The sequence below is a fragment of the Zootoca vivipara genome, chromosome 9 (assembly GCF_963506605.1).
Source record: "Zootoca vivipara chromosome 9, rZooViv1.1, whole genome shotgun sequence".
Taxonomy (NCBI): domain Eukaryota; kingdom Metazoa; phylum Chordata; class Lepidosauria; order Squamata; family Lacertidae; genus Zootoca; species Zootoca vivipara.
This window is the reverse complement of record NC_083284.1, coordinates 11,025,907-11,044,455: the sequence shown is the minus strand read 5'-3', so window position 1 is coordinate 11,044,455 and position 18,549 is coordinate 11,025,907. Positions and strand designations below refer to the sequence as shown.

The 18,549-nt window shown below is 46.9% G+C and overlaps 1 protein-coding gene across 1 annotated transcript in view; it reads right to left on the bottom strand.

The window, feature by feature from the left end:
* The window catches only part of FRAS1 (Fraser extracellular matrix complex subunit 1), a 332,187-nt gene that overhangs the window by 308,064 nt on the left and 5,574 nt on the right, over positions 1–18,549 (bottom strand). Inside the window, exon 2 of the mRNA XM_060278390.1 lies at positions 10,937–10,968. Within this exon, the coding sequence (XP_060134373.1) occupies positions 10,937–10,968 (32 nt within the window). The remainder of the gene's footprint in view (positions 1–10,936; positions 10,969–18,549) is intronic.

Below are 18,549 nucleotides of genomic sequence, written 5' to 3'. Positions count from 1 at the left end.
CCACAGAGGTTCCTTTTTTATTAGATCACATGCAGGTAACTCGCAACTTGCATGAATTTAACTTGCGTGCGTTTGGCAAAACAAAAAACAAAAATTGGAAAGAGGGCAGAGAAACGTGGAGGAAATACCTTTGGCAATCCTTCCCGACGTTTTCACTGTAAATGATTTTGGCCCCTGGAACGCAAGCCCTGAGGAAGTTGAGAGTCACCTGCACTCCAGGGATGAACTGGAGTCAAAGATTCTGGAACTTAACCTCAGCAAAAATTATGCCCATGCAGCTGAATTCTACTGGGTCCTCACACAATGAGTCTCCCACCATCACGGTTGTGACCAGGCATTTGACCTTCCTGCCTTTTGTCTTCCTTCAACTATAAAGCGGTGAATCTTTGAGGATTCTCGCAGGGAAACGCAGGCTGCCTTCAGAAGGCTCAAGGAGGACCGAGCAGCTTTGAGAACGCGGAAAGGGACAAGTTTGATTAATCCATGCGACATGCGGCCATCCCTTTGCACAAACGCAGCCGTCGCCAGGCTTCAAAGCCTCTAGAGGGAGAGGTTTTTGCAGGCAGTGAGCCCCATGCGTGCTCGGTCGATGAATCGCCAGCAACATCTCCCTGGGCGCCATCGTTCAAAGAAGAGACGAGATCGTTTGAAAATTGAACAGCGATGGCTAAGAAGAAGCAGATCACCGGTACCCAAAGTGGGTGGACTCCCTATGGGGCACTAAGAGGCCAAGGGAGAGGGAGGTGTGAAAATGACCTATCCTGACTTTGAAAAGCTGGTATCGCTGGATTGTTTTGTTGAATCAATTTAACCAAGTTGTTTGAACTGGATTTTGAATAGATGTCCAATTAATCGAAATTTATTGTGCTGTTATCTTCCTTAGTGAGCAATGCAACTGACCACTGTGAACAACACTTCCTTAGAGGCAGTGTTAGAAATTCAGATATATAAACTCCTTCACCAAATGGAACCTTAAACGAGGGTTACAGTCGCCACCAATGAATACCTAGGCATCTTTTTTTGCAGCGAAATATATTACTATTATTATTTTTCATTCCATTTCTATACCGCTTTATATTTTTAAAGGGGGGGGGAATCTCAAGGCTGTTTAGAACACGCTATAACATCAAATAAAACAATACAGAAAAGAACAAATGCGAGCTTCAAGGGAAATATTTCAGATCCTTCTCTAAGTGACATTTTGCTTTCCCCATATTTACCTACTTAATTTATAGAGCTACCCCATAGCAGAAGGACTGTAGGAAGCCAGTGGGGTATAGTGGTGAGTGTGTCAAACTAGGATCAGAGTTCAAATCCCCACTCAGTCGTGACGCCTCTTTGCCTACCTCACAGGGTCGTCATAGGGGGTTATAAATGAAATAAATCAGCTCTTCGGCTTACCTGCTTAAGAAAGCTGGAGTCAGCCAGGTGGAGATGCCAGTTGCCAACCTGGCATCCAGAGATGTCCACGTGGTCGCCATTTTCCCTGTGCCGGTAGCAAAACGCGCCTGGCGCCTGGCTAATTTCTATCACTCCCTATAGGGGGCATTGGGGATGAGTTTGAACCAAGAAAGTGGTGGCCCCAACAGCATCCAGCACATCCACAGGAGGCAGAGATGGTCACCATCCTGGATGGTTTTAAAAGAGGATAGGACAAATTTGTGGGGGACAAAGCTATCCATGGTTAGTAGCCATGATGGCTCGGCTCTGCTTCCATGGTCAGAAGCAGTAACGCTGCTGAATACCAGCCAAGGGAGTGTCAGGCTTCAGGGAATCGCCTTCCTCCCTTGTGGCAGTAGATAAGCAAACAAAGGAAAATTAACAGAACACCACTAGTCATCACATACAGCTCCCAAGTTAAAACAGTATAACGCATCATCAGAGATCTACAGCCTCTCCTGGACAATGACAGCTCCCTTTCTCAAGCTCTGGGAGGAAGACCTTTCATTGCCTACAGACAGCCACCCAATCTTAAACAACTCCTCACCCACAATAATACAACCACCAGACTTAACATGGACACTGGTACCAGAGCCTGCAATAAACCCAGATGCCAACTTTGCTGCCACATACACCCAGACAACACCATTACTGGCCCCAACAACATCCAACATACCATCTCAGGACTATTTAATTGCTCATCTTCTAACATTGTGTATGCCATCAAATGCCAACAGTGCCCTTCAGCTCTCTATATTGGACAAACAGGCCAAACCCTACACCAAAGGATAAATGGACATAAATCTGACATCAGGAACCATAAGACAGAGAAACCAGTAGGAGAACACTTCAATCTCCCAGGACATTCTATACAAGATCTCAAAGCAGCTGTTTTATTACAGAGAAATTTCAGGAACAGACTGGAAAGAGAAGTTGCTGAATTGGAACTCATTACCAAGCTTAAAACCATGGAGCCACCTGGGATGAATAAAGACATCGGATTCTTATCTCATTATACATGATCAAGCTTTCTTTAGCACCTCAGCCCTTGCTTTTCCCCCCCAGGACTAATTGCAGTCATCAGCAGTCGTTAACAGCCATCTACAGGTTTACCACTCCCATCAGCCCATCACCCATTCACACCCACACCCACCACCCTCTGTATATATATATAAGGGTCTGACACTTCTGTTTCAAGTGTATCTGAAGAAGTGTGCATGCACACGAAAGCTCATACCAAAATAAAAACTTAGTTGGTCTTTAAGGTGCTACTGAAGGAATTTTTTTTATTTTGCTTTGATTCAGACCAACACGGCTACCTACCTGTAAAAGGAAAATTAGTCTTCTTACCAGTTAGAAACTTTAATAATGACAGCGAGAGAACAAAGAACCCATCTCCCAGAATGGCGGTGCTCCCAATTAAGGGCTCCACCCCCTTCCATCCCTATTAATCTACGTCTTGTAATCTGAGCTTGTACCCTCTGTGCTTTCTGTTCTGCCACTTTCTGAGCTCTCTGTGACTTTGGAGAAGTGGGGTGAATGCTGTCCAGAGACTATGAATCTGTTAACCCTCTCTCTTCCAGTGTTTCTTCTCCTAGCTGTTCCCCATCCAGCATTTCCCAGCTTCTGCCTTCTGAACTATGTCCCTCTGCAAACCACTGTTCCAAATCTATACTGTCCTCCAGCTACTGGGAAGGTTCAGGATGCAGATCAGGAGCAGGGGGGGAGGGGAGGGGCAAGCTCTCACCATTCCTCCTCTGTGCAGCAGGGAGACTGCAGGAGGGAGAGCGCTTTTGTGCTCGGGTCCTGCAAAGGCGGTTTTAAGGTAGCGTGACTGGCTTGGCCGCACTAGGTGCTGCACTGCAGGCGGTGCTACAATAATGGAGTAGAATGGAGCGAGAGAGGTGGGGGAAGATGACGAATTTTAGCATCACACAGGGCATCACTGAAATTTGAGAGCCCAAATCTGCCACTGGGTCCTGCTTGCAGGCTTCCCATAAGCATCTGCGAGTAACAGGATGCTGATAAAGATGGGCCGCTGGCCTGATCCTGCAGGTCTCTTCTTATGTAATGCAAAAACAGGCAAGTACATCATCCCCATGGGGATTCAGAGTGCCTCTTCTTTCTTTCTTTCTTTCTTTCTTTCTTTCTTTCTTTCTTTCTTTCTTTCTTTCTTTCTTTTTTGCACAAAGCTTAAGAAGAGTTCCTTCTCCCCACCCACCCCCATTGAGTTCACTGGGGTGGGGGATGGGAACGCTTTTGCATAAAATATTGTTTTTCAGCATTTACCATTGTACACAGCCGTTAAGTGCTTAGGAAGCAGGATACAATAGCACATAATCAATCCTTTCTGTAATGCGCTTCCTTCAAAGCCTGGTGAAGACAAAGAGGAATGTAGCTGACTGAAAAGGAAAGTAGCTGACTTAGACACCTATTTATCTATTTTATTTTTTTATTATTTTTTAAAAAATGAGCCGAACGCCTCAGAAGTGCAGGAGGGAAGAGACACTGAGGAGGAGGGCGAAGGGAAGCTCGCGGATCCAAAAGGTAGAATTGCTTTGCTCAGGAAGCAATGATTAAGGTGAGCACTTCTGCATCACATAGAATCACAGTACTGTAGTCAGAAGGGACCTCTGAGGGTCATAGCTGCCAAGTTATCCCTTATTTTAAGGGATTTTCCCTTATGCTGAATAGGCTTCCTCGTGAGAAAAGGGAAAAGTTGGCAGCTATGCACTGAGGGTCATCTAGTCCAACCCCCTGCAATGCAGGAATCTCGACTAGATCATACATGGCAGGTGGCCATCCAAGGAAGGACAGTTCCACCCCAACAAAAAAGAAACCAGTCTGGAAGGGTTGCCAGCATTTTTAATTTAATTTAATTTAATTTAAAAATGTTCTGCTCCTGTGCTTTTTGCATAACACAGGTGTCATACGTGAAGCTCCCCACACTTGTCTCTATGCCAAGAATACCTTCCTGGGCTTAGTTTTATCCTGTTTCAGGCTGGTGTAAAAGGCACAGCGACAGAGCCTATTAAAAAATGTGGCAACTAAATTTTTTTTTGACTGTGCCCTTTAGCATGCAGAAAAGGCAACCGATGAGATCTACTCCAGTGACCCAATTACTGCCAACCTTACAATATCGGACAGCAGCCCATGCATTAGTGATCACTAATATCGCTTCCTTTCCACGGCTCACCCCTTGCACCCACACCTTTCCGGCTGCTTTCATTGAATGAAAACGCAGATTCATCAAGGAATTCTTTTCTATCAGTTACTTCCTGCTGGTGGCACAAAGAATTGTCGAGATCGCTCGGACCAGGCATGTCCGAAGTCCATTTTGGGGGCCTAATCCGGCCCACCAGTTGGTTTAATCCCGCCCCTGCGGCAATTTATTTCCTGGGGTAACCCCCCCCCCAAAAAAAAACCTCAAAAACTTCAACCCTACAAAAAGCTCAACAACTCTGGGTTGTAATCATTAAAACAAAGGCCAACAACTTCAATTCTAAAAAAAGTCAACAACTTTGGCCGGCCCTCACGGCCCTTCACTTCCTCAAATCTGGCCCTCTTTGAACAAAGTTTGGACACCACTGGCTTAGCTGCTGCTTTTGACCCAAGGAACGCATTCACCAACGGATATCATGGCTGCAGAGGAATGGTTGGACAATGATGAGCAGTGAGAGGGAGAAAACTGGGGGGGGGGAGTAGGTGTCAGAAGCTGAACAGGTAACAAGGCTGAGAGCAGAGAGAGTCTGTTGCAGAGAGCTCCCCTTTTGTCTCCCAGAACCAGAAGAGGCATGAAAAGGGCGGAGGAGAGATTTGCGATGCTCAGGCACAGTCTCCGATTGCTTGGGGAAAGCCCTGGAGAGGAGGGAGCTCAGTAATCTGTGGGCAGGAGGGGGTCTTCATCAACTACTTCATGGGGACAAGACCTACCAGAGTTGAGTGCTGTGCTCATAGGCCACTCTTGTGTCCATCATGTTTTTTACTAATAAAGTGTTAACTCCAACTTGCACGGTGTGATTTACTGTTAGCTCGCCTCTCTGAAACGACAAACCCTCTGGGGTGAAGGAAGATGTCAATACTGGGTGTGGCCCTAACCCCCACTCTCATGCACCCTCTTGCACAAACACAGGCAGATGAGTTCAGGAGGGGGTTCCCACCCCCTCTCTGTTCAGATGATTGAACTGGGGTGGGGGCAGGGATGTGCGAAGGCACCAATTTCTCTCTTGCCCTATATTCGTCACATCATGCAGAACCGTTTCCATTCTGCCACGGTTCAGCTTCCACCCAAAACGGTGTAATTCGTCTTCTTTCGTCGCTGTCCACTATGGCAACATTTTTCGTAACCCACGTAATTGATGACGTCGTCCTTACATTACGCCACACCATTTATTTCAACACGAGGGAAACTGTGTCAATGCGGGGAATCCCAAAATCAATTATGTGTCATTTGCGGACTGAAAACAACAACAACTGATAGCGTTCACATTTTCTGGATTGGGACAAATAAGCAAACATCACCTACATTGGCTCCCAGTACGTTTCCACACACAATTCAAAGTGTTGGTGCTGACCTTTAAAGCCCTAAACGGCCTCGGTCCAGTATACCTGAAGGAGCGTCTCCACCCCTAGAGTTCTGCCCGGACACTGAGGTCCAACACCGAGGGCCTTCTGGCGGTTACCTCGCTGTGAGAAGTGAAGCTGCAGGGAACCAGGTAGAGGGCCTTCTCGGTAGTGGCACCCGCCCGGTGGAATGCCCTCCCACCAAATGTTAAAGAGAAAAACATCTACCAGACTTTTAGAAGACATCTGAAGGCAGCCCTGTTTAGGGAAGCTTTTAATGTTTAATAGATTGTTGTATTTTAATATTCTCTTGGAAGCTGCCCAGAGAGGCTGGGGAAACCCAGCCAGATGGGTGGGGTATAAATAATAAATTATTATTATTATTATTATTATTATTATTATTATTATTATTCGCCATTTCCACTGCTATGGGAATTTTACTGCTGTGGGTCCCAGAGGTAATGAGCAGTGAGCTTCTCTCACTCCAGAACTGTATCAACTTCTTTTGCCACTGCCACCAAAACCTTTGTGAATACTTGAGGGGCCAGATCACACTGCTCAACTGGAGTTAACAACCCCACATTGCCCACCTCCCCTTTTAGACTCAGCTGATTGTTTCCAAGCAAAACATTTCTTGTTAAACACAAACTTTGACCTGGTTACAGGCAGCAAGCAGCAACATGCAAGGAAATACCTGTGCAAGAACAGCAGTGGTGATCTCTTTTTATTTTTGGTCTTGACTGTGGGTGTTCTTCCCATCGTAAAGGCATTTTATTATTATTTGGACTTGAAGAAGTGGTGCAGTTGCTAAACTAAAAGTATTGGACTAGGACAGGGGTCAGCAAACGTTTTCAGCAGGGGGCCGGTCCACTGTCCCTCAGACCTGGGGGGGGGACTATACTTTTTGGGGGGAGGGGGGGAAATGAATGGATTCTTAGGCCCCACAAATACCGTAACCCAGAGATGCATTTTAAATATAAAAGGACACATTCTACTCATGTAAAAACATGCTGATTCTCGGACCGTCCGCAGGCCGGATTTAGAAGGCGATTGGGCCGGATCTGGCCCCTGGGCTTTAGTTTGCCTACCCATGGACTAGGACAGGGGTTCCCAAACTAAGGCCTGGGGCCGGATGCGGCCCGTGCGAGCCAATTGTGTGGCCCCCGATGACCCCGCCGCTGCCCACACTTATAGGTGCGTGCGGTGCGATTGCCCATCTCCAGGTCAGCACGGCGCCAGAAATAGCTTGTGTGGACTCGCGGGCCGGGGGGGGGGGGAACACTCTCCATATGCACGTGCACAAGCTATTTCTGGTGCTGCGCTGACCCGGAAGTGCACCGGAATGACGTCTGCGCATGCGCAGAAGCCATTTCCGGTACCGCACCACACTAGAAAAAGCGAGTGCGTGTGCGTATGGGAGCATGGTAAAGGGGCCCCTGACCATCAGGTCCAGTCGTGTCCGACTCTGGGGTTGCAGCGCTCATCTCGCTCTATAGGCCGAGGGAGCCGGCGTTTGTCCGCAGACAGCTTCCGAGTCATGTGGCCAGCATGACAAAGCTGCTTCTGGCGAACCAGAGCAGCGCACGGAAACGCCGTTTACCTTCCCCTATTTATCTACTTGCACTTTGGTGTGCTTTCGAACTGCTAGGTGGGCAGGAGCAGGGACCGAGCAATGGGAGTTCACCCCGTTGCAGGGATACGAACCGCCGACCTTCTGATCAGCAAGCCCTAGACTCTGGTTTAACCCACAGCGCCACCTGGGTCCCCAAATGAAGTGAAGTGCAGTGGCAAGTGAAGTGATGACAAGTAGAGACTAATAAGAATTTATGCAGCGATGTGAACATATTATGCAATGGGGGAGGAAACCTGATTTTTTAGAAATAAATTAATTTGGTTGGATTTGTAATCATTTGGGAAAGTAATTTTTTTTAAATGGTGGAAGGAACAAAAATTAAAAACACAGATTAAGACTCAACTAGCCAAGCTACAGCTCTTTCTGCCATTATCTGGTTCAGCGTAAGGCAGATGTTCAGTCCCGTCGGCCACAGCCATGAGAACTTTCCTTCCTCAATACATCCCACGACATCAGCAGAGATACATGGAGAGTAACCAGCAGTCTATCATAAGCGGAGGGCTAAGAATCAGTCACTTAGGCTGTGCCACATGACAAAAGGGAGCTCTGTGTATGTCTGGCATCTGCGCTGTCTTTGCTACCTAGGAAAACCTACAAGCCTTTGGGGGGGGGGAAGTCCTGCAAATATCAGCCGCACGTCAGCAGGCAATGGTGACATCCTGATGTCTCATTTCCGCATGTTCTGAGCACCAGTATATTACAGTACTTATCGAGCCAAAATGTGGAGGGGAGAATTATCTGCCGCACAATTTATTAGAGTTGATGGAGTGTGGGCAGATTTCTCAATAGCCTTTAAAACGTTGTGATGCTCCACAGTATATTTTTAATGGAAACAAATGCATGCAATCTGCTAAGGCTTTTCGCCCAGCCGTCCGCCAAAGACAACGGGCGTAAATCAATTTCATCTCATCCCCTCTCTCTCTCTCTCTCTCTTTGCAACAGCGCGGCTTTAAAGGGACAATGTCAAAGTTGGGAGGGGAGAGGAATTTTAACTCCAAGAGGGTTAGACTCAGGGAGAAAAAGGATGGAGGAGGAAAGCAAACCGCATTTGCGCAAAGGCACTAAATTGAGAGCTAAATCTCAGTTAGCAAGGTCAGACCCCGAACAATGGGGGCCACTTCACACCTTACAAGGTTGGGGATAAAAGAAGGAGTTGCATAGAAACCACCTGGTCCATGCAAGCTGGAAATAATTGGAACTACATCTCCAGGAGGGCTGGGCAATATCTGGTTTTCAACTTCTTGATATATCAGTAAATCACAATGTTTAGCTGGTTATCACAATGCCTGAAATAAGGATGGAGCTGGTTTTCAACTTCATGATATATCAGTAGCTTAACATTGCGGTATGCTGATGTATCACAATGTCTGAAATAAGGATGGAACTAGTAGAGGCATTGCCTAGCTTCACAGTTTTTTCCCACATTGTGATTTTTGCATAGCACACACACACATCATGATTCACAATATCCGCCAGGTCAACAATGATGAAACCAATATCTTGTTATGGGCTAGAAACTAGTTTCGGCCTAGCCTTAACACACACCATGATTCGCGATATATTGCCAGGTCAAAATCACATACTGGTGGAATTCACAATGCATTGTTAAAGTAGGTGTGGAGCTATCGTAGAACAAAACCAAAAAGAGGGCAACCAAAATGGTCAAAGGCCTGGAAACGATGCCTTATGAGGAACGGCTTAGGGAGCTGGGTATGTTTAGCCTGGAGAAGAGAAGGTTAAGGGGTGATATGATAGCCATGTTCAAATATATAAAAGGATGTCATATAGAGGAGGGTAAAAGGTTGTTTTCTGCTGCTCCAGAGAAGCGGACAGAGCAATGGATTCAAACTACAAGAAAGAAGATTCCACCTAAACATTAGGAAGAACTTCCTGACAGTAAGAGCTGTTTGGCAGTGGAATTTGCTACCAAGGAGTGTGGTGGAGTCTCCTTCTTTGGAGGTCTTTAAGCAGAGGCTTGACAGGCATATGTCAAGAATGCTTTGGTGGTGTTTCCTGCTTGGCAGGGGGTTGGACTGGATGGCCCTTGTGGTCTCTTCCAACTCTATGATTCTATGAAAACTTCCTCCCTAAAAGATCAGCATTTGCCAAAGAGGTAAGCAATGGGAAAATACAATGCAAAGTTTGGGGAAACACTTGCATTGATGCAACATTGTCTAACCTCCCCACAAACAAATCAGGATAAATACTGTAGTCCTCAAACAGGTCAACTGGAAACAACCCTAGAATCTCTCACCGCTTTCCTCCCATGGAAGACTGATGGGAACATTTTTTGTTAAGCACACCATGCAATGAAATGTTAAAAAAAAAAGTTGAGCCAAAAATTAGCCCAGCAGTACTAAGAGCAGTTCATCCTTCCAAGGCAGAGATGAAAAATCAATCACTTGCAACCTAATCCCACATGCCACACTCTACATAGGGGAAAAGTTTACATACATTTCCTCACACAGCTAATACTTTGTCTTACAGCATGGCTAAGCCGACAAAGATCATTACTCTTAAAAATACAAAACCACTCAACAACAATTTATATCATAAAATCAAGATATTAAGAGTATGAGCTGAAAATAGTCTCCCATGCTCACTCCTTCAGCCATGGACAAAAACACAGCTGGCTGAAAAGGGGAAATTTAATAAAGTTTCGGACATCTCAAACATGTTCTGTACCTCAGGGCTTACAAAACACACACCACTATACACACAGTGGAATCCTGCGCATGATTCTGTGTCTACCCAAAACACAGTTCTGTAACATTTTTTCAAAAAGTTTACTTCCAACCAAAGTATAAAAGGGCCACGTAACAAATACAGAGTTACCTTTCAGATCAATAAACAGTGCAATTCTATGAATGTTTATCCAGAAGTTTTCCTGAGCTCAAAGGAGTAAGTGTGTTGAGGGTTGCAGTCAAAGCCATGCCTCCTTTTTTTTTAATGATTTTGCAACTTCGTAAAAAGGTAACATTGCAATGAAGGGATAGCATTGGGGAAAGAAGCAGGTAGGCCTTTTGCAAAATCTGCAAATGCTCCCTCCCCAAGCCATCTCCCCCTCCCGCCAGCCCTAGCCAACTTGTGCCCTATGGTAGCCGTCTCAAAAACAGTAGCAGAGGATGCCATCACAACAGGTTTGTGGGGCTGGGACCACTCCGGTCCCACCATCGTCTGAGTGCTGTGTTTTCGTTCTTCCAGGCTAGAATTTGCTTCAAGGACAAAGCCCCTTCCATGCCATAAAATGAAATCTAATTCAAGCACAGCTAGTCACAAATAACATTAAGTATGACCTACCTGAAATGATGAGCCTCGGTAGACGCACACACCTGAAAGACCAGAAAGAAAATTGTGTTAGGCAGACATAAAAACCATTAGGAAATGCGCAGGGGTGAGGGTGGGGGAGCACTTTTAACAGTCCCTACAACAAAGTGGCGCTGTGGTTAAACCACTGAGCCTAGGGCTTGCTGATCAGAAGGTCGGCGGTTCGAATCCCTGTGACGGGGTGAGCTCCCGTTGCTTGGTCCCAGCTCCTGCCAACCTAGCAGTTTGAAAGCACGTCAAAATGCAAGTAGATAAATAGGAACCACTACAGCAGGAAGGTAAACGGCATTTCCATGTGCTGCTCTGGTTTGCCAGAAGCGGCTTTGTCATGCTGGCCACATGACCTGGAAGCTGTACGCCGGCTCCCTCGGCCAATAATGCGAGATGAGCACGCAACCCCAGAGTCGGTCACGACTGGACCTAATGGTCAGGGGTCCCTTTACCTTTACCTTTACAACAAAGTATCCCATTTTCCACAAGCAGTACAGTTTCTCCAACTATCCTGAGTGTCTGGAGGAGCAAACTCACAACAGGAGCATCTCAACCTTCAGCCAACAGGATACAAGGCAAAAGTCCAACCTCAGGCCAGTGCCAGATTTAGGCTGGTGTGGGCAGTTCCTCTGCACAGGGCACCGAACCAGGGTGGATAAAAATCAATGGTTTTTTTCTAAAGGATTTATTTTTTTATTTAAATTGGATAGCACAGTCTGGCCTATGCCAAGGGGCACTAGAATGCAGGATCCCTTGCCTGGCTTCCCAGGAAGAACATCATAGCCAGAGGGAGGGAGGCCCTTCCACCTATCTATCAGACAGAGAAGTGCTTTCTTTCCTCTACCCTCCCTATTCCTTTTTCCTTTTGTGTGGTATCAATTGGGTTCTGAGATTGCAAGCAGGGACAGTTCTATATTATTATTATTATTTTCCTTTACATATATGGTGCTATTTTTAAAAGAGGAAGATAAAAGTGAGGGGGGAAAAATTCCTTCCAGTAGCACCTTAGAGACCACCTAAGTTTGTTATTGGTATGAGCTTTCGTGTGCATGCACACGTCTTCAGATACTTCTTCACACTTTCTAATACTTCTTCAGTTGGTCTCTAAGGTGCTACTGGAAGGAATTTTTATTTTATTTTTTGACTACGGCAGACCAACACGGCTACCTACCTGTGAAAGGAAAATAGACAAATATATATAGTATATCACTATAACAGTTGTTAACAGTTACCAATTACATTTATTGTTTTAACCTATTGTATTTTGTATCAATGAGCTCCAGATTTCATTATATTTGTCCATGCAACGTCTGAACGTTTAATATCTTCCTAGCCCTTTGAAAATGTTGGGTGCTTTAATTGTAAGTGAGAAAGAAGCACAGCAGAAATGAATTTACCCTTTAACAGCCTGTCTTCCACCAACTTCAAACCTGGAAGAATGCTTGTTCCTGTTGAAAGGAGCCTAGGAAACCGCAGATGTTCCTAAAATAAGTTACCATCCGTTCTAAAATGTATCTCAGCAGCTGCAGGGTGTGAAATGGTACACTGGAACGAACTATGCATGGCACCTTGGTGTGAATACACAGAACATGCTAGAATGTTAGCTTCTGGGGATATTAAGGGTTTGGGGCAGGACCTGAACTCAGATCCAAGGGAATACATTACCATAATTTTAGAAATTCACGCAGAAAAAAATTAACAGGGTATCACAGGGGCAAAGCAGAGCCAGTGACCGGCCAAAATAGATTGTGCCGGCCAAAATAGAGGCAGAGGATTAAAATAAGTACAGTATTTGTGCTATTAACATCACATCTTGTTTGACCCTCACTTTAGGAGTGACCAGAAAATAGAAGCTGACCTGGTAAATAGGACAGTTGGAGCATATACAATACAAGGTCCGGGCACGTCCCTCTCAATCCGATTCAGGGCACAATCTAGCGCTCTGGAATGACCCATCCAATCTGGGACAAATAGGGACCAATTGATCCTGATCGATTGAGAGCCCTAGCAGTCTTTGATTAGGGTTGAACCCCTAACTAATCACAGGGGTTGCACAAGTATTGGAATTCCTCCTTGGCCTACGAGAGAAAACAAGACGACTCTTCCCCATTCTTAAGCAAAGGGCATCTCTTGTTTTGGCAGAGGTCTCATGAGAGACAGGTGTGGGTTTCATTGGCAGAAGACGACACTTCCCATTATCCACTGAAATTCTGAAGGGAGGGAGAGGGAGGGAGCCAGAGAAGGAGGTGGAGCTATAAGTGGCCGTGCCGAAGCATGAGCCACATTCTGTCAATGGGAAGAATGACGCTTCTGCTGAAGCCATGTCACCCCATTTGACAGCCCCATATTGCTCTGGGTGGACCCAATCCAGCACTGTCTCAACCTGTTCTGGTCAAATTCTGGGTCAAACTGATTCGGTGTGAAGTGCAGGATTTGGCATGAGCCAGTAAGGTAAAAGGTAAAGGACCCCTTATGGTGCTGGAGGAGACTCTTGAGAGTCCCATGGACTGCAAGAAGATCAAACCTATCCATTCTGAAGGAAATCAGCCCTGAGTGCTCACTGGAAGGACAGATCCTGAAGCTGAGGCTCCAATACTTTGGCCACTCATGAGAAGAGAAGACTCCCTGGAAAAGACCCTGATGTTGGGAAAGATTGAGGGCACAAGGAGAAGGGGACGACAGAGGACGAGATGGTTGGACAGTGTTCTCGAAGCTACGAACATGAGTTTGACCAAACTGCGGGAGGCAGTGCAAGACAGGAGTGCCTGGCGTGCTCTGGTCCAAGAGTCGGACACGACTAAACGACTAAACAACAACAACAACAAAGGACCCCTGGTCAGTTAAGTCCAGTCAAAGGCGACTATGGGGTTGCGGCAGGCTGAGGGAGCCAGCATTTGTCCACAGACAGCCTTCTGGGTCATGTGGCGCAATGGAACACCGTGACGGAAACCAAAGCTCACAGAAACGCAGTTTACCTTCCCACCACAGCAGGACCTATTTATCTACTTGCACTGATGTGCTTTTGAACTGCTACGTTGGCAGGAGCCGGGACCAAGCAACCAAGCAACGGGAGCTCACCCCGTCATGGGGATTCGAACCGCCAACCTTCTGATCAGCAAGCCCAAGAGGCTCAGTGGTTAAGAGCACAGTGTCACCCGCATCCCCATGAACCAGTGCACAACCCTGGCACAGTATCCACAGAGGCCTGAAAGGGGCACTGGAGGTCCCCTGGTCTAACCTCCTGCTCAACATAGGATCTGCAACTCAGGTTGTGACTACTGCATCCTTGGCAGATGGCAGCCGAGTCCCTGCTTAAACTCCTCTGACAAAGAGAGCCCAGCGCAGCATGGAAGTGTTGCAACCTGAAAAACATTTCCCCGCTTGAAACTGCAGGCAAGCTGTATACTAAAATGTAGCAAGGATTAAATCACACACTCCTGAGCTGGCAAGCTCTTGCTTAGAATAAGTCACAGCTGACACTCATGCAAAAATCACAGGGTTGCTGCTGTTGCTTTTTTCATCTGCTACAATTTTTAAAAAATGCACCTTCTACAAATGAGACTTACAGGGAGGACTATGAATTACTGCGAAAAAGGACTAAGAAGGAGTTTATTTAGGATTTGGATTTTATAGCAATAACTATTAAAATAAAATGCAAAATCAGAAAGAAAGTTAGGAAACCATTAGTCAGGGTTGACTGAAGTCCTAGGCTGCAATAGCCAAAGGTTTGTTATATTGTATAAGATGGGATGTTATGTTTGGAAAACATGTGCAAAAACCAATAAAAATATTTGAGAGAGAGAGAGAGAGAAGGTAACCTCTGGAAGGTGCTAACCTGGCACCTTCCAGATGTTTTGGACTACAACTTCCATGAGCCCCAGCTGCTAGTTGGGACTGATGGGAGTTGTAGTCCAATGCATCAGGCTGAGAAGGCCTGGGTAGGAAATTAAAACCTCTTGGATTTTTAAGAGAGTAAAGCAATGCTTTTATGAAAATCACGATGCACCACACATGCCTTATTTCTTGAAGCTTTCTTTCTTTCTTTCTTTCTTTCTTTCTTTAGAAAAAGAGAAGTGCCTTCGAAAGCGCCTAAAGGGAATTGCAAAAACGTCAAGCCAGACACTGGCCATTTGTTTGGTGGAAAGTGATGCCTCTCTTGTCTTCGAGGCGCAAGTGGCTCTGCTGCAGGATGCAATCACTCGGGGTTCTGAAGGACGCGAGGATTTGGTTCAATGCCGCCTGGGGACGCGGAGACAAAGGAAGGGTTTATGGGCAGCGCTGCAGCTGGTCTCCCCAAGGAGGCAGCAACAGTCACTTCTGCACGGCACCTGCCAGACCGTTAATAAAAGTGTCAAGGCCAGGGCCTTCGCAGGAAGCTGGTTGCCTGCTTCCAGCGCTATGAAATCCAATGCGGGAGGGCAGTTTTGAAAAGCAGGAGATGGCCCTGTGAGAACATGCTGTAAGAAAGCAAAGTCCGGAATGCAGCAGGGAACAAAGCATTCAATGCCCACAGAACCAAAGATCACCAGGGGCCTCTGATTATCACAACAAAGCCCAGTTTCCCACAATTTATCCCGGCCAAAATGGCCCAATCCACAGAATCACAGACCTGGAAGGGACCCCCAACGGTCATCTAGTCCAACCCACTGCAATGCAGGAATCTAAACTAAAGCATCCATGACAGATGGCCATACAATCCTGGACAGCTTCATGTTTTATTTTCCGGGGGAAAAGCCACCCACGTTAGGTTAACTCCGCTGCCCTAATTGCAAAATAAGTTGTTGTTGCCATTGTCAACAGTCTCCATAACTCATCCTTCCTCCAAGGAGTTCAAGATGGCATACACATAGCTGCTCTCCCGTTTTCTCTTCGCAACCATCTGACAAGGTAGGCTGGAAGGAGAGAGCCCCAGAGTGGTTTAACCCAGAAGAGTCCATCCCTCTTTGCAAGGGTGCCTGGAGAACTGTAGCTGTGGGAGGAGAACCTGGGACCTGCTAAATCGGGTCCTCCCTAACCAGGTGCAACATGGCAACCGGACCCTGTGTTGTGGGTGGGAACATTTGGATGGCCACAACACCCTATTGGTGGTCCCTCGATCTTGGGTGCAATTAGGCTAGAGGGACACCAGTCAAAGTGATCGAGGGACCACTATTTACGCTGATGCACATGTCCCTGAGCTTCCTCTTTTGGGCTCAGTGCATCGGAACACCCGCCCACCTCTCCCTATATTTAGGGCTTGCACTTGACCTTGCTATGCCGTCGTGTGTTGCCTGTCGTTGGGACAGGGGCACGGCAGGAATTTTCCCCACTTGGCTGATGGGCTGGTGCCATTTGGGTTTCGCCTGCTGCATAGCAAATCGTCACAACTTGTAAGGTTGCGGAGAGGCTCTGGTTCAGGTGATAGGGGTGGCAGAGCGGTCTGGCCATCCCTATGCAAGGGGTATTTCTTTAAAAGGAATCCAAGGACTCATGGTTGGTCTTCCCTGTGAGGGGTTGTGCCCTGAGCCTGAGTCAAGGGGACATCTAGGCGGAGGCCTAGCAGGATCCTGCTCGCCTCTGTCCCAGGTTGACTTATGGTTGGTGCCTGGGGTCAGCGCTGCCTGCAAGGGTGCAGGGAGCTAGTCGAACCAGAGCCTATGCAACCACTCACTTGATTGTAATCAATAAAGTTGTGGCCTAAAGTCTGCCAAAAACCAAACCAAAAAATTGAGTCGTCTGAATTTATTTTGGGGGTGGTTAGCCCAGGTGGCGCTGTGGGTTAAACCACAGAGTCTAGGGCTTTCTGATCAGCAGGTCGGCAGTTCGAATCCCTGCAATGGGGTGAGCTCCCGTTGCTAGGTCCCAGCTCCTGCCCACCTAGCAGTTCGAAAGCACGTCAAAGTGCAAGTAGATAAATAGGGACCGCTCCGGCGGGAAGGTAAACGGCGTTTCCGTGTGCTGCTCTGGTTCGCCAGAAGCAGCTTTGTCATGCTGGCCACATGACCCAGAAGCTGTCTGCGGACAAATGCCGGCTCCCTCGGCCTATAGAGCGAGATGAGCGCCGCAACCCCAGAGTCGGACACGACTGGACCTGATGGTCAGGGGCCCCTTTACCTTTACCTTTAAAAGGTCTCCACACGCAACAGCGATCTTAACAAACTACAGCTCCCAGAAATATTTTGGGGAAGCCCTGGCTGCTTAAAGTGGCATCACAGCACTTCAAATTCATGCTGTGGGACTTCAACTGTTGGCAGCCCCCACCCCACCCCCCAACAAAGTAACTGGTGCAGCCGGCCAGACACAAAGAGCATGTGGATGCAGGGGAAGAGAACATTTAATTTGGAAAGCTGCCTACTCTTTTGTCGGGGATTGTGAGCAGAGAGACAGGAGTTCATTATTCACAGCAAATGCCCACTTCGGATAGCGGAAGGACCGAGGGAACCTGCCCTGTGGACAATCTTTAATCTCCCTTATTGCAGGACAAAATAGTTGCCGTTTGTTGAAGGGTAACTAACAGGGACATAGGAAACCGCCTTATCCCGAGTCGGATCGTGGCTCCTATTGAGTTCAGTGTTGTCTACACTGGTGAGCAGGGCCTCAGTCTGCAAGGTTTCAGTCAGAAGAAGAAGAAGAAGAAGAAGAAGAAGAAGAAGAAGAAGAAGAAGAAGAAGAAGAAGAAGAAGAAGAAGAAGAAGAAGAATACCCTGCCCATCTGTCTGACTTTTAGAAGACACCTGAAGGCAGCCCTGTTTAGGGAAGTTTTTAGTGTTTGATGTTTTATCGTGTTTTTAATATTCTGTTGGGAACCACCCAGAGTGGCTGGGGAAACCCAACCAGATCGGGTGGGTTGGGTTGGAGGGGTATAAGTAATACTGTAGATTATTATTTTCCTTTTTCTGCATGCAGAGCAGATGTTCTCTGCCGCTGAGAAACAGCCCTTCCCTTTAAGCTTCACATTCATGAGCTCTATTCAGATGACTGCTCCTTATATATTGCACACGCAGAAGGAGGAATCATGCCTACTGGTTCTGCTCTCCATCTGTTCAGACAAACCCATGGAAAGAGCCTATGCACAGCTTGTACATACAGCTTGTCTGCATGCACAAGGTCTGAACACACAAGTGGGAGGAAAGCCTGCAAAAAAACCCAAAAAACTCATCCACATACTTTTCTGGGTTCAAAGGTTTGGCTGCACAGAGAGAGATCTGGGTGGCAATAGCAGGCAAGAACTCTGCTCCCCAACCATACTGTCCATGGAACAGTCACCTGAACATTTTGTTAGTGGAGGTTAGCAAAAGAATAGGGATGCCCAGAGCTTTTGAGGGATATTGAGCTAAAGCAGCGTATCCCATCAGGCCACCCTTGCCTGGAGTTGGGTCTGCAGCACCCATGGAACTAGCTGGTGTATCACTGCACAGCATACGCGAGCATAAGCCTTGCTTGCTAGCTCTGATCAAAGCCCTTTTGAACTCTGTGGTTATGTGAACGCCAGTGGTTTAAAACCCAGTGAGGTTGTTTCCTTCCCACTGCACTTCACATTGTTGCACACACCAGAGGGGGGGAGGGAATGCCTTCACCTGTTGCACATTACCTGTTTGGCTTTTCCCCGCCCCCCT